The sequence below is a fragment of the Emys orbicularis genome, chromosome 5 (genome assembly GCF_028017835.1).
Source record: "Emys orbicularis isolate rEmyOrb1 chromosome 5, rEmyOrb1.hap1, whole genome shotgun sequence".
NCBI lineage: Eukaryota > Metazoa > Chordata > Testudines > Emydidae > Emys > Emys orbicularis.
The window spans coordinates 132,470,606-132,485,240 of NC_088687.1; the positions used below are offsets into that span (position 1 = coordinate 132,470,606).

The window sequence follows — 14,635 nt, forward strand, 5'->3', positions numbered from 1 at the left end:
TCCTAACTTAACTGGAGTGCCTGGGAACGCTTTCAGGATCATCTAACAATCCTTAATACAATTTAAATGACCAGCCTTTTATCGTAATCACCCTGCCTCTGATTATAAACTAACTCCCTTCCTCAGGGGCAGAAGTTGTTAGGAGCACAGAAATCAGATTCCACACTCAAGCTCTGACTCCTGGGTGCTGAGCACCCTCTATTTTTTTTCCGTGGGTGCTTGAGCCCCGGAGCACCCCCGGAGTCGGCGCCTATGGTTGGGAGAAACATTTGTATCTACAGATGGGGAGTCAGGCCACCATCACAACTAAGCATTATTTAACGTGGAACAGCATAGTGTCCATTGCCGCAGCACCACTATTAACTCTAACAGGTGCAGAAGAAGGGTGGTTGTCCCTTCCATTTCCTATTCCCCACCCAGAACAACTTTGGCACAGCTACTCAAACGAAGAGCATAAGCAGAAATTGGTAGAGCGATGCAAAGGACTCCTTATCCTAAATCAAGAGACAGTTCAAAATTCCAGACCCTGGTAATCCAAGAAGTTTGAGGAACTTTTTGATATTTGTGAATCAAACAGCTTAGATGAAGGAACCAGAAATCTATACTAACAAGTGTTAAGTAATAGAATATAGACTTTACAGTTTGCTGTTTTGAAGAGAATTTCTTCACATGCATAGTAACTAGCCTAGATGAATTTTAAAAATACGTTCACTGTTCTCTTCATTCTAAAACACAGGCCATCCGAACTGCCCTTTAATTGTTCTGTGCTCTCGGAGTTACTAAACAACTACACATACTTTCCCTTTTAGAAATATTCATCATGCTATTCACTTTTTGTCCAAGAGCCAGCAACACAAGCTGACAAAGCCCCAGCAATACCACTAATAAGAGCACTGATGTTACCTGTTAAAATGGGGAGGAGGGGAGGAATGCAAAATCACAGTCAACCTCAGATTTATATTTGTCTTTTTTGTACATTTGCAAGATGACATGGTAGTTAAAATGCCATTGGCTTGTCTATGGAAATGCTCTCACTACAGACTACCATTAGAACAGCAATACTGGTGTTATCCCTGCTAAGAAAAGAGAAGGAAAATAAAAGGTCTAATATAAACAGCCTCAGGAGGCCTCAGTGCATTTACCTAGAGTGAAGTCAGTGGTAAGAAATTTAATGGCGCTAAGGGGAAGGAAAGCTGATGGCACAATACTCAAGGCTGTTACAAACCATACAAAATAAATTCTGACCACTGGATGAGACTTAATTTACAGAAATTTCAGCCAAAATTTCATATATGGTAACTGACTACTGAGACTTAATGCAGAAAAAAAATCTTAATGTGACTAAAACCAATGGTCTGAAAGCAGAGAAGTCTGTATCAGGCAATAAAACCGTCTCCCGTTAACTAAATCCCAGTTTTAAAAAAAGCTTTAGAACTCTATTAGTCCAAAAATACCAAGACTATACATAAGCCCACATTTCAGAGTCAAAATGGAAAGTGCATTTTATAGGTGAATAGACTTAAAGTAAATAAATAATAAAAACCACAACTACCCTGTTACATTTGGTCAAAACAATCAGATGAGTTATTCATGTGACCATTGGGGGCATACTGCAGCTTGTAGTTAGAACAGGGTGAACACAGCAACTCCTTCAACCACAAGTTTTTCCTCAAAGTTTTAACCACGTTTGATATGACTGTGTTCATGCCCTTTGGTGTTCAGTTTCTATGAAAGTGCTAGCCAAAGGGATTACTGACAAGGATGACACAAAAAGCACAGAATATTCATGGAATACACATTTCAGATTTGGAACAGTATTTTTGCCCTGGAAACCAAATTCATCCAGTCAGGACAAAAAAGGTAGCATGGTAGCTTCTTGGAAAGTTCATAGGGCAGGGATTCAATTATCCAATCAAAATAAGGGGGCAGATGACAAGAAAGGCATAACAAGAATCAACAGCTGGAAGTTAAATGCAGAACATTTGAACTTTGAAATAAGGCACACATTTACAACAGCGAGGGTAATGTACCACTGGAACAAACTACCAGTCTCCTGAAGTCTTCAAATCAAGACTGGATGCCTTTCTGGACAATATTCTTTAGTCAACACAAGTTATTGGGCTCAACACAGGAGTAACTGGGTGAAGTTCTCTGGCGTGTATTATACAGTGGGTCAGACTTGATGATCTAATGATCCGTTCTGGCCTTGAACTCTTAATCTATAACTTGAAACCACCTGGTTTACGGAGGTTTTTAGAAGGTTGAGAGAAGGATAATGCTAAACAGAAGGCATCGCAGTAGACATCTCACCTAAATAGACACTAGACTCTGTGGCTCCTCTGGCAGCTTCCACAAGATCCTCATCATCTTCTAGGGCCTCGTTGTTAGCGGTGTAACTTGTATCATCAAAAAGACTGATGGGAAAGACTTTCCCATCTCTAACCAGCCAAGCAGAAGCAATTGGAGTGCAAAACTGAAGAGTAAGGAAGGAAAGGGCAATTTAAAATAACTGGATAGATTTAACAGAGATTTGTTCTAAATAACTCTTATGCTTGAAAATCCCTGGTTCAATTCGTAGCTGCTCAGTAGCTCAAAATATAAAACTTCAATACAAAATACTACAGGGAAATACATTTTTTTCACCTCAGCAGATGTGCACTAAATCAAAATGCATGACATTCTCCTGTAATTCTGTAAAACTTCAATTTCCATAACATTTAATACTTTCCCATGTCCAGTACCTGGTATTCCCATTCCAGATGTCCTCCCTGCTTATTAAAAGCCATAATCTTCCAGTCGGCTACTGAAACCTTTATCACTGTATCCTTCATCACAGCCTCTTGCTCCTCCACATCCGAAATGATTTTAGACTCTTCTTTGTTTATACTTGATTTAAAATTGCTCTCAATAAATCCCACGCTAGTTTCGACGTCTGGGACATAACGCAGTTCAAAGTGTCCAACACTAAAATTCCACCTTAAAGTGAAAAAGAAAAAGGGTTTCTAGAAAAGAGGTTTAAAAGGAAACCCCAACCACCCATCTTAGAAATCTGTAAATGAAACTTGATATGACATGTCACTAGCATTTCTGCAGTAAATTCAGTGATAGTCCACTGAACTAAACTGCACCTCTAGAGCGAGTGTGAAAACACACTTAACTGTGCTATTTCCAGAATGCAAGACACAAAACAAGTGTACAGTTTTTTTCCACCAAAAATGACTTATTATGAGTTGAGAAGTTGAAGTAATTAAAGAGACATCAAAGTTTGATGGGGGAGGGAGGAAGGGGAGGCAAGCATTAAGGACTATATCAGTCAGTTAAATACCAGTGTAGCTGTTTACCCAGGAAGACCTTATCAGAGAATAGCAACAAATACATTAGAATTTAAGAACTTTACAGTACTTTAAAATAAGCTCTTTAGGCATATAGCAGCTTTTCTTAAATATCAAGCAATTTACAACTTGTGAAATTTTATGCCAGTTGTAGAGATGGGATTCTGGGGACAAAGCAAACTACGACTGCAATTTATTGATAAAGGACATCAGTGTAACTAGAATTGATCATCCCCTAATCTAACCTATCTAGAAAGAAGGTGGATTTTTTGTAGACAGACTATATCAGCAATGTGGGTCGGGATAGTTCTGTATCCTAGATGCCAGAGATCCATTAGCTTTATGGTACAAATAAACAAAGGCAGAAATATTGAGAACTATTATCATGAATAGAAAGACTGTGCAGAACAATGCTAGAACTGTCAAGACACTCATAGTTTTGACAGCAGTTCACATTGAATGACAAAGGGGCGAAATGCTTATTCATAAGTAACAATAGGTTTGGGTGCCCAAAGATATATAGGACCATATTGTAAACTTACCAGGCCCCAGAGACTGCCAATTTAAAACGTATATATTTATATATAAAATATGTTCAACTTATCTTTTTCTACTGAAATTTATAAAATAAAAGCTACTATTCAGGACCAAAATCAAAGCGACCATATAAACACTCCCTACAATGTTGCCAGGGAAAGAACTGCTTTTGATCTCTCACTATGTTTTTTAACCGTATGAAATAGGTGCCTATAGAAGTTTTTTTAAGTTTAAATATAGAAAGTGTAGGTGAGGAGGGCAGACAGCCATTTTTGACTTGATTCTGATCAACGGGGAGGAATTGGCAGAGAATCCGAAGGTGAAAGTGATCAAGAAGTGATAAATTTCATTATTCTAAGGAAAGGAAGGAGAGAAAGTGGCAGAATAAGGACACTGGACTTCAAAAAAGCACACTTGAACAAAGAGAACTGGTAAATAAGGTCCGACAGGAAGGAAACCTAAGGGAAAGTGTTCAGGAGAACTGAGGCTAGGTCTACACTACCCGCCTGAATCGGCGGGTAGAAATCAACCTCTCGGGGATCGAATTATCGCGTCTCGTCAGGACGCGACAATCGATCCCCGAATCGACGCTCTTACTCCACCAGCGGAGGTGGGTGCAAGCACCGTCGACGGGAAGCCGCGAAGGTCGATTTTGCCACCGTCCTTACAGCGGGGTAAGTCGGTTGCGATACGTCGAATTCAGCTACGCTATTCGCGTAGCTGAATTTGCGTATCTTAAATCGACCCCCCCCTGTAGTGAAGACGTAGCCTCAGTTTCTGAAAGCAACAGTATTAGAGGCACAACTACAAAACTATACTGAGGTGAAGGAAAGATAGGAAGAATAGTAAGAGGCCAAGATAGCTCCATCAGGAACTCTTTAATGACCTGAAAAATCAAAGAATCCTACAAAATGTGAAAATATGGACAAATTGCTCCGAGGAGTACAAAGAATAGCACAAGTAGGGACAAATTCAGAAAGGCTAAGGCACAAAATTACATCTAGCAAGGGACATAAAAGGTAACAAGAGGATCAATAAATATATTCGGAGCAAGAGAAAGATGAAGGAAAGTGTAGGTTCTCTACTTAACGAGGAAGAAAAGCTAATAAATGACGACATCAAGAAGGCTAAGGTGTTCAATGCCTGTTGGCTTCATTCTTCACTAAAAATGTTAATTGTGACCAGATGCTTAACACAATTAATATTAACAAAAAGGGAGAAGGAACAAGCCAAAATAGGGAAAGAACAGGTTAAAAAAAATATTTAGTTAAGTTAGATGTACTCAAGAAGGTGGGGCCTGATGAAAGTCATTCTAGGGCAATGGTTTTCAAACTGTGGGTCGCGACCCAGTACTGGGGGTCGCAGAATGTAAGGCACTGGGTCGCAGTGGCTCTGGTCAGCACTGCTGACCGGGCCGTTAAAAGTCCCGTCGGCGGTGCTGCCCGGCTAAGGCAGGCTAGTCCCTACCTGTTCTGACATAGTGCTGCACCCAGGAAGCGGCCAGCAGGTCCGGCTCCTAGGCGGGGGGGCCACAGGGCTCTGTGCGCTGCCCCCACCCCAAGTACCGGCTCCGCACTCCCACTGGCCGGGAACTGGCCAATGGGAGCTGGGAAATGTGGTGCCTGCGGGCGAGAGCCATGCTGAGCCACTTGCGCGCCTCCACCTAGGAGCCGGACCTGCTGCTGGCTGCTTCTGTGGAGCGGCGCGGTCTGCAGTGCCAGGACAGGCAGGAAGCCTGCCTTAGCACCCCCACTGCACCGCTGACCGGAGCTGCCCAAGATAAGCCCGCACCCCAATCCCCTGCCCCAGACCAGAGCCCCAGAGCCAGACCCGAGGCCCCCCAAGCCCCTCACCCCCAGACCAGACCCCCTGCCCCAGACCTGAGGCCCCCCAACCCCCTCACCCCCAGCCCTACCCCAGAGCCTGCACCCCCAGCCCAGAGCCCTGACTCCCTCCTGCACCCCAAGTCTCTGCCTCAGCCCTGAGCCCCCTCCTGCACCCCAAACCCCTCATCCCCTGCACTCCAACCACCTGCCCCAGCCCTGAGCCCCTCCCACACCCCAAACCCCTCACCCCCAGCTCCGTTGGGTGCACAACTAGTTGAAATACCATTCTCAAAAAGTTATTGATGGTTCGCTTTCCAACTGGGAGGGCATATCAAGTGGGGTCCTGCACTATTCAGTATTTCATTAATAACGTGGATAATGAAGTAGAGAGTCTGCTTATAAAATCTGTAGATAACACCAAACTGGGAGGGGTTGCAAGCACTTTGGAGGACAAGATTAAAATTCAGCGTGATCTTGACAAATTGGTGAACTGATCTGAATTCAACAAGATGATATTCAATGAAGCCACATGCAAAGTACTTCACTTAGGAAGTTAAAAATCTATGATTCTAGGATATATGATCCCATATAAAATAAGTGCATTGGTATGGCTGCATTAAGAATTACTGTGCAATATTCTGGTCTCCATGGCTTTGTAAGTAATACAGAGAAGCTGTAATAGGCTGTAAGTGATCAGCCAAAATAAAGGGATTTGAGAATAGGGTTTAAAGGACTAAAGGAATAAGTGTTTTTATTTTTAAAAGAGTTACGTTGAAAATGACAAGTGTAAACATTGAGTATAAAAATATACAAAAGGTTATTAAGGTAAAGAGGTGGGGAAAAGAACATTGAAAATAGCAATAAAACCAGGAGCAACTTGCTTAAGTTGGAAAAGGACACATTTCAATTTGTATACTCGGAAATACTTGTAATAGTTAGGATGAGCAGAGTGGCAATGTTTCCATAGTTTGGCATCTTTGGCAAACTCATTAGACGTAGTCAAGTCTAAGGAAAAGTCATTCCCATTCGATATAGGAAGGGTAGACTAAATGTCCAGGTACCTTCTTACTTCATCTATGACACAACTGGAGACAGAGCCCTGGTTTACACTGGGGGGGGGAGGGGGGAGGGAAGAAGAGAAATCGATCTAAGTTACGCAACTTCAGCTACGTGAATAACGTAGCTGAAGTCAACGTACTTAGACCTACTCACCATGGTGTCTTCACTACGGTGAGTCGACTGCTGCCGCTCCCCAGTCAACTCCGCCTGCACCTCTCACGGTGGTGGAGTACAGGAGTCGACAGGAGAGCGCTCGGGGGTCAATTTATCGCGTCTAGGCTAGAGGCGATAAATCGACCCCCCGCTGGATCGATTGCTAACTACCAATCCGGCGGGTACTGTAGACATACCCTGAGGTTAGAGAGATTTCCTCAAAATGTTAGAAAGCACAGGGTAAGAATCCAAATAACAGAAGTCTGGCAGGTCTCTAGTGGGAAGGCTAAAACCCCATAGATTCCCAATTCAATAGGGGTAAAAGAATATCAAATCTTGAAGCAATAAGAATTAAAAGACGTGTGTTTGTTCCCACTCACTACTGTCACACCCTCTTAAGAACAGCTCTAAGACCACAAACTGTACTCATACATACTTCTCATTGCCACTACGTGGCCCGACAGCACGGACTGTTTTCTGGGTTCGATGCAGGAGAAGAATATCTTCTTGTTCTGTTTCATCATCATCCCAGCGGCGACAGCCTATAGCTGAGCATATGTACTTCACCTAAGGGAGAAGAAAAGAAATTCACATAAGCTTGGAACATCAACATGAATGCAAACTAGGTAGCTCAATAATGACATTCAAAGTCAACAAATCTTTGGAGAATTTTTCGGCTCCTTACGAGCAAAATGATTTAGAGACATAAGCCAACATTTAAAAAACTAGTAGTCATTTTGGGGTTCTTAATTTTTGGGTGGCCAATCTGGTTCAACCTGAGACACCTTAAAAAGGCCTTTATTTTCAGGTGATGGGTACTCAGAGAGCTGCGATTTTCAGAAAGTGCTAATAAGTCTCTGACTGGGGACCTAAGAACCACTAGTCACTTTTGGAAATCTTGGTCTTAAATTCTTAGCAAATTCTTATGCGACTTATACAGAAGTCACAACTCCACCATGATCAATACTTCTCCATTTCTCCCATCATATGCTGACAAATAGAAAGATTCAGAAAACCGCTTCCATAAGACTCCCAAAGCCCAATTCTGATGTCACACTACTTTCACAATGTAGCTCCAATGACTTCAAACCAGCTACTCCCGATTTATACCAGTGTAACGGATCAAGTGTTGAGACAACAGTTTTCTTGTCTACAGAATAGATAACACTCTTTCAGTGCTGGCTAGTCAGCCTGGAGAGTGATTAAGAGTATCACAATCTACCTGCTGCAGTAGGGCACTGACTTTAGCATTCCTAATCCTAGGGGAGCTAGACTGGAAATATTTTCCTAATTCAGGTCTTACAAGTGGGCAATTTGAATTTAGGAAGGTGGGTGGCAATCTCCCCTCTAGGAAGCCTTAATCCCTTTGTCAGTACCATCCTGCAAAACGCTATACAGTAACTCCTCACTTAACGTTGTAGTTATGTTCCTGAAAAATGCGACTTTAAGTGAAACGATGTTAAGCAAATCCAATTTCCCCATAAGAATCAGTGTAAATGGGGGGGGGGGGGGGATGTTTAGGTTCCAGGGCAGCTTCCCCTACTCTGCAAGCACCAGGGGCAGGGGGCTCAACCCTCAGCCCGCCCACTCCACTCTTTCCCCCAAGCCTCCCCCCTTGACCCGCCTCCCCTTTACTTCGCACTGCGTCCTGGCTCCTCCCCACCCTTCTAAACGCTGAAAGCCAGCTGATTGCTGGGTTCCGGAGGCAGGGGAGAGACGCGCAGAGTCCTCGCTCCTCCCCTCTCCCTTCTGCCCGGGGCAATCAGTTGGCTTGTGGCGTTTAGGAGTCAGGAGGGAGGACGGAGGACTTGGCGCAGGCTCCCCCTCCCTTCCTCCTTGCCTCCTGCCCGGGACAATCAGCTGGCTTGTGGTGTTCGGGAGGCAGGGGGAGCCAGCGCGCCGAGTCCTCGCTCCTCCCCCCTCCCTCCTAAACGCCACAAGCCAGCTGATTGCCGTGGGCAGGAGGCGGGGGGAAGACGCTGATCTGCGGGGTCTGCCGGCGGGCGGGATGGTAGGGAGGCTGCCAGCTGTGGAGAAAGCAGGCAGCCAAACAACGTAAGAGTGGAGCATTGCACAAAGTTAAAGGAGTATGTTCCCCAATTGATCAGCAATGTAACAACGAAATAACGTTAAGCGGGATGACTTTAAGTGAGGAGTTACTGTAAGTCACTAACTCTGTGGCCAAAGAAGGCTGGGCACTCTTCCCTGTTCAGAGCAACTCTGCTTCTCTGAATTCTAGCCAGAAGTCAAAGAAGAAACCCAAAAAGCTCTTTTCCCCCTCCCCTGCCCCCCGAGAAGGATGCAAACATCTGCAGCATATACAGTGCAACTGTCAACCAGAGATTCAAAGGGAACCCATGCACTCCTCTACTGTGCAGTCCCGGGTCTTCAACATCACGATCTTTAGCGACTGCTGTATACCATTCCCCGAAGGTGTACTACCTTCAGCCTGCTGCACTAAAGCACCTGGTTGATTTAAAGAGAGCTGGCCAATAAAGAAAAAAAAAAAAAAACTAGTTTATTGAGAATTTTTCACAAAATGTAGAAGGTTCAGTTCAAAATAGAACCACTTTATTTTTTCCATTCTCCATCCAGCTTTTTCACCCCACAAGAAAACACTCAAGATTGATTTTAGCAAAAATTTGGTTTTTGCTAAGCAAACTTTAGACAATCATTTGACCAGTATTCAATCAACATTTTGAAGACATAGAAAGGCACACTTTTTTCATAAAAAACAAAATATTTCAACAATTTTTGAAAAGTTGCTTTTTGATAAATAAAATATCTTCTGTAGGCAGTCAGTGGGTAGTTCTACTAGTTATCTTCTATGACTTTAGAAAGTGTAGATAATAGTTCTTATCACAAGTACTAAAATAAACTTGCCATAAATAAGCACAGGTCTACCCAGATATTAATCTCTCACACACACACACACACACACACACACACACACCTTTGCTTTTCAGCTTGCTCTAAATTGTTTGGTTTTTTTGATTACAGAATAGAAAATCTAAATTGAAATTCATGTACCATCTAATTCTTTCTTGAAAATTTGGGAGGCTGAATGACAGAATATCCATCAAGGATAAGTTTATTCCAAACCCAGACACCAGCAGGACTTGTTGACCAAAGAAGTTGCAAAGCTAATCAAATCTTGTGTGCGTCACGCAGTTTTACACTAGAATTAGATCTCAAGTTCTAAACCCTCCTGCCCCCGCTGCCCCCCCCATTCCATTTTTAGAAACAGTTCTCAAAAATACATACACAAACACACCGACTTCCCCACTGTCAAATGTTTACCTTCCCCGAGTATGAGCTCAGCCCATATGTGGTCAGGGACTTTCCCCCAACCAAAACCACGTCATCTCCAAATTTGTAGGACGACTCTAGCAGCGATTCAACTGTGAAAGGAACAGCTTCCATGCTCTCTCGATCACGATCCCACTGGAAAAGATCTCCATCCAAGGAAGGAATGATCATCTTATTCCCAAATACCTAAAAGCATTAAATAAAACTGAGTAACACCACACACACAATGCCATAGAGCCAGAAACGTTTTTCTCAGAATCAAGTATGGTGTTAGATGACAGCATACCTTAACTTTATTTCTGATAGTTGGGAAAAAATTAACTGAGTGTTTGTGTGTACATTTAGACCAAAACCAAAAACTATTAAACTTGCCCTGTTCAATTTCTAAAAGGAAAAAAAAAACGGGTTAGTGTTTTGTGCCAGGTTTTAAGGGATTGCTAAATTTATAATAATAAAGTTCAGTCAGCTGACAGGATAGCGTTCATCTTTGTGTAAAATATGATACTAATGGAAAGCAATGATGATATTTCTATAGGAGGGTGAACAGCCATTACTACATGCATTTTGTGATGCTTTCAAAAGAGAGTTGTTATATTATATTATAGATATCACATTGCCTTTGCCCTCTGCTCTTTTAAGAGCCCATTGGCTGATACTTATGAACCCTACCTTTCCTTGCAGTATGGTTAGGAGACTGAATCCCATGAAAGGGAAAATTGTGAAGCAATATGGGAACCCTCTCTAATTTACACCATTGTGCCTTCATATTTATTGAGCTCCAGAAAGTACATTATCCTGTACACCAGTCACAGCAATGTTAAGGCCCAGCAGGGTTAAATTCAGAGTTTGGGTTTTATTTCTGAATTTCTTGCTTCCTACACCTGTAGGTCTAACCCCTACCCCCGAAAACACACACCACCATCACACACAATACGTACTTTTAAAAATAAAAACATTGTTCAACTAAATTTTAAGTATTTCATTTTCAACATACAGCAGGTCAAATAATCCTCAAAGGAGAAGAGAATTCAGTTTCCAGTACATTCAGATTTTCATGGAGATCATAGGTCGGAAGTATGACTCACTGTCAATGAGTACTTGGGGACTGATTAACAATCTTAACATCCTGATAGATCTCAACTAATTCGATGGAGCCGCAATGGCTCTGCTGTGCCAAGAATAGCTGGAAACTAATCTTCAGATTCTTAACTCTTCAGTATGTGGATTAACATGACAAACCTTAATGCTATTTCAGAACCATTGTCTCTTTTGTCAATGCCCAACAACATAATCTCATTGAATTCACATACTATGAAGTGCAAGTGCAAGGAAAACATCTGGCATACTAGATTAGTGATCTTCCAACAGAGCCAAAGACGACCATACTTTACATTTCATATTTCCAAGTAGATAAAAAAATTTACAGAACCAATCTAACAAAATACTTTTCATGGCTTCTTATACACTATAAAGCTGCAAAAAACAAGCCCAATATATTTAAATATCACTCCTTTGCAGGTCACCCTTAAGGGATTTGTCCAAGGCTATAATGCAATTTAGTTACAGAGCCAAGGACAGAGCCTGAAGTCCTACCTCCCTAGACTTGCCACTAGACAGAACAGCATCTAAGACAACTTCTACAATAGAAAATTTGTGCAGAATCTTCCACTTATGCTACCACCAGTTCAGCTGTAGACAAGACTTCGGTGGTTTCTAGCATTTACTATATATCAATTAAACCTGCAAGCTAAAATTACTAGGTATAAACAAAGCCTTAGCAAAATTAAAAATATGAATAAAAATCAACTCAGCAATAATAAACTGATCTTATTCTCAGTAAAAATGAAATAGCATGATGCCAGCCAGCATTTTATATGGTCTCACTGTGCTTTAATGATTTTCTTCATTTATATCTGGGTCCATAGTTCAAATTCTAGCATGACCAGAACTTATGAAATTTAACCAAAGTGAAATTCACAGTAGGTTTTCCCATTCATAACCAGCACAGCAATTAAGTGCTCACACTGATAAAGCAAGTCCTAAACAAAAAATACCCCATTTGAGAGTTTAGGTCTTTAGAACTGAGCAAACCAGAGAAGCTTTACTTTGTGTCTCAACTCCCAAGTATCTAAAAAGACACTCCAGCTAGGAAAATAATATTTAAAAAAAAAAAAGCAGAGTTTTGCACAAACCTAGACACAGCAGTTCATGACATCTTTCCTTTGCATAGTTATTTACTAAAAACATTTAATTGGCAGAGGTAATTAAAATAAAGTCCTGCTAGTGTATGAGGTACACTACAAAGCAGAGTAAGATATGTTCCCAAATTCAAGAGTTTACAATATAAAACAGGAAAGACAAAAATGGGATATCCAGTCAGGTATGGAGGAGCAAGATGCATGAAAAATGTTGCATTTTGATTTACTGCTTGTATATAATTAAAAAACCCTATATGGTAACTAAGGAAAACAAGTACTTACACAATACAGATCTATAGCAACATGTGATTAAGTAAAGTAATGAGAGAATTAACAGTTTGAAAGTTGCTATTTAAAATCATTAAAGAAGATTACTCTCATGAAATACAGACGAGGACTTTGCAAGGTATCTTGCTCAAAATAAGACCAACAGATGATCACATGCTTTCAGGCATCAAAGTTGCATCTTGAACAGAATTTGAGCCAATTTTAGAAGTTAGATTTTTGCGCAGTACAGAGGAGTTAAGAATTACAACACATCTGTTTTATAGCATAAGTTTGTTCATTGATATTTATAACGTGGTAATTTTTTGGTGAAGGATTCCAAACTATTATGTGATGGCATAAAGCCTTTCAAATGTACAGTTTATAAGAATGGAGTGAATCAAGTGGTCCATCACTACTTGAGAATTTATGACATTCTACTGTCACCCATCCAACTAATTACAGCACTGAAGAGTTCTCGTGGGTTGGTGTTACTCTGTTTTGCACATGCAGACTTGAATATTAAGGCATTTAAACCACTTTCTCCCAGAATGTACAAGTCTAAGGACATTGATCAAGAGCAGGTCTGAGACGGTTAGGTCTGGTCAGCAGGTGCCTGAAAGAAATTAAAAATCAGTTGACCAGACCGTGGCCCCATTATGCCAGTTAGCTCTTACTCATGCACTTACAGTCAATGGGACTACTCACATGAGTAAGTGCTCAACAGCACATTTGTCCTTATGTATATTTACATTGGTATGAAACAGTTCATGGAATAAGAAATATGAAGACTGAATGACAGATACTATTATGTTGCAAGCTCTCCTTTTTAATCAGTTATTCAACAGAACTAATGCTGAAATAGCTTCTGTACTGTCATTTCAACTAACTTCAGAGACCAAAACAGATTTGTTATATTACATCATCTGTTTAAGAGAGGTAAATCTGAATATAGAAGGACACTTTTGCCTTTTGTTTGGTTTTTTCAGTGCATCTATACTCAGCAGTTCTGAAGCAGGTTTGAAAGAAACCTTTTGAATTTCTCTCTGTTTATAATACCTTCAGTTTAGGTATATATAAAAAAAACGAGAGAGAGGGAGAAAGAAAATGTAAGCCATCTTACTTGCAAGGTCTCTACAAAGATCGAGAATTAGTACCAGAATTCATAAGTTATTTCAACTGTTACCCCGTATATCTGAGGAAGCAGAAGGGACTAATTCCTTGAGAGCAACAAAAATCAGCATCGGCATGCAACTCAGGTAAAGAAATGACATCACCCTCTATCTCAAAAGCATTACCTCACCTCCTAATCCAAGGAGTGAGTCACACAGGCAGTCAGCTGCAAATCTCTTGGCACAGCAAATGTAGGTTACCATGATGCACTTACGCATTCCTCTGATCCGTCAATGTAAATAGCTATTTGTTCAGCTTCACTGGTCAGCAATATGGCACATAATTGTTAAGTGGCGTGTCTTTCAGAAGTAACACTTTAAATACACACTCGAGTTCAAATGAGAGTTTTTAAGTTGAAATTCATACATTGGCTGGCAGTATCATACCAAGCAGCCAATTGGAATCAGTCTCTGCACAATCACCAAGCAGGCTGGTGAGGTAATGCAATTTCTAAAAGCCTTAACAAAAGCAAAAAGGCATAACAACAAGAAATGGCACATGCTACCAGGGAATTCATTGTCTAGACTGTTGACTGGAAAGGAGGGCATCGCATGTGAGATTCCAGTACAGGTTGGGACAGGAAAGTGGTAAAGCTACAATTTCATTTTAGAAAGGGGCTCAAATGAACAGACGTAAAAGGAATCTAAAGTGCTAAAGCTTCCATAAGTTATTTAATAGAAACAATATTCCTACGTTTCATTCTATGACCAAAGTCTTGTTGTAGAAAGCAATTATCATGACATGTTCATGTTCAAACACTAGAGCTGGGTGAAATCTGGTGCCA

The 14,635-nt window shown here is 41.2% G+C and overlaps 1 protein-coding gene across 1 annotated transcript in view; it reads right to left on the bottom strand.

Moving 5' to 3' along the window:
• EIF2AK3 (eukaryotic translation initiation factor 2 alpha kinase 3) overlaps window positions 1-10,402 on the bottom strand; it is a 34,878-nt gene extending 24,476 nt beyond the window's left edge. The window contains exons 1-4 of the mRNA XM_065404970.1: window positions 10,208-10,402; window positions 7,344-7,474; window positions 2,742-2,976; window positions 2,311-2,473 (exon numbers count right to left, since the gene is read on the bottom strand). Of these exons, the coding sequence (XP_065261042.1) occupies window positions 2,311-2,473; window positions 2,742-2,976; window positions 7,344-7,474; window positions 10,208-10,387 (709 nt within the window). The 5' untranslated portion in view covers window positions 10,388-10,402. The remainder of the gene's footprint in view (window positions 1-2,310; window positions 2,474-2,741; window positions 2,977-7,343; window positions 7,475-10,207) is intronic.
• Between the last annotated feature and the right edge of the window lie 4,233 nt (window positions 10,403-14,635).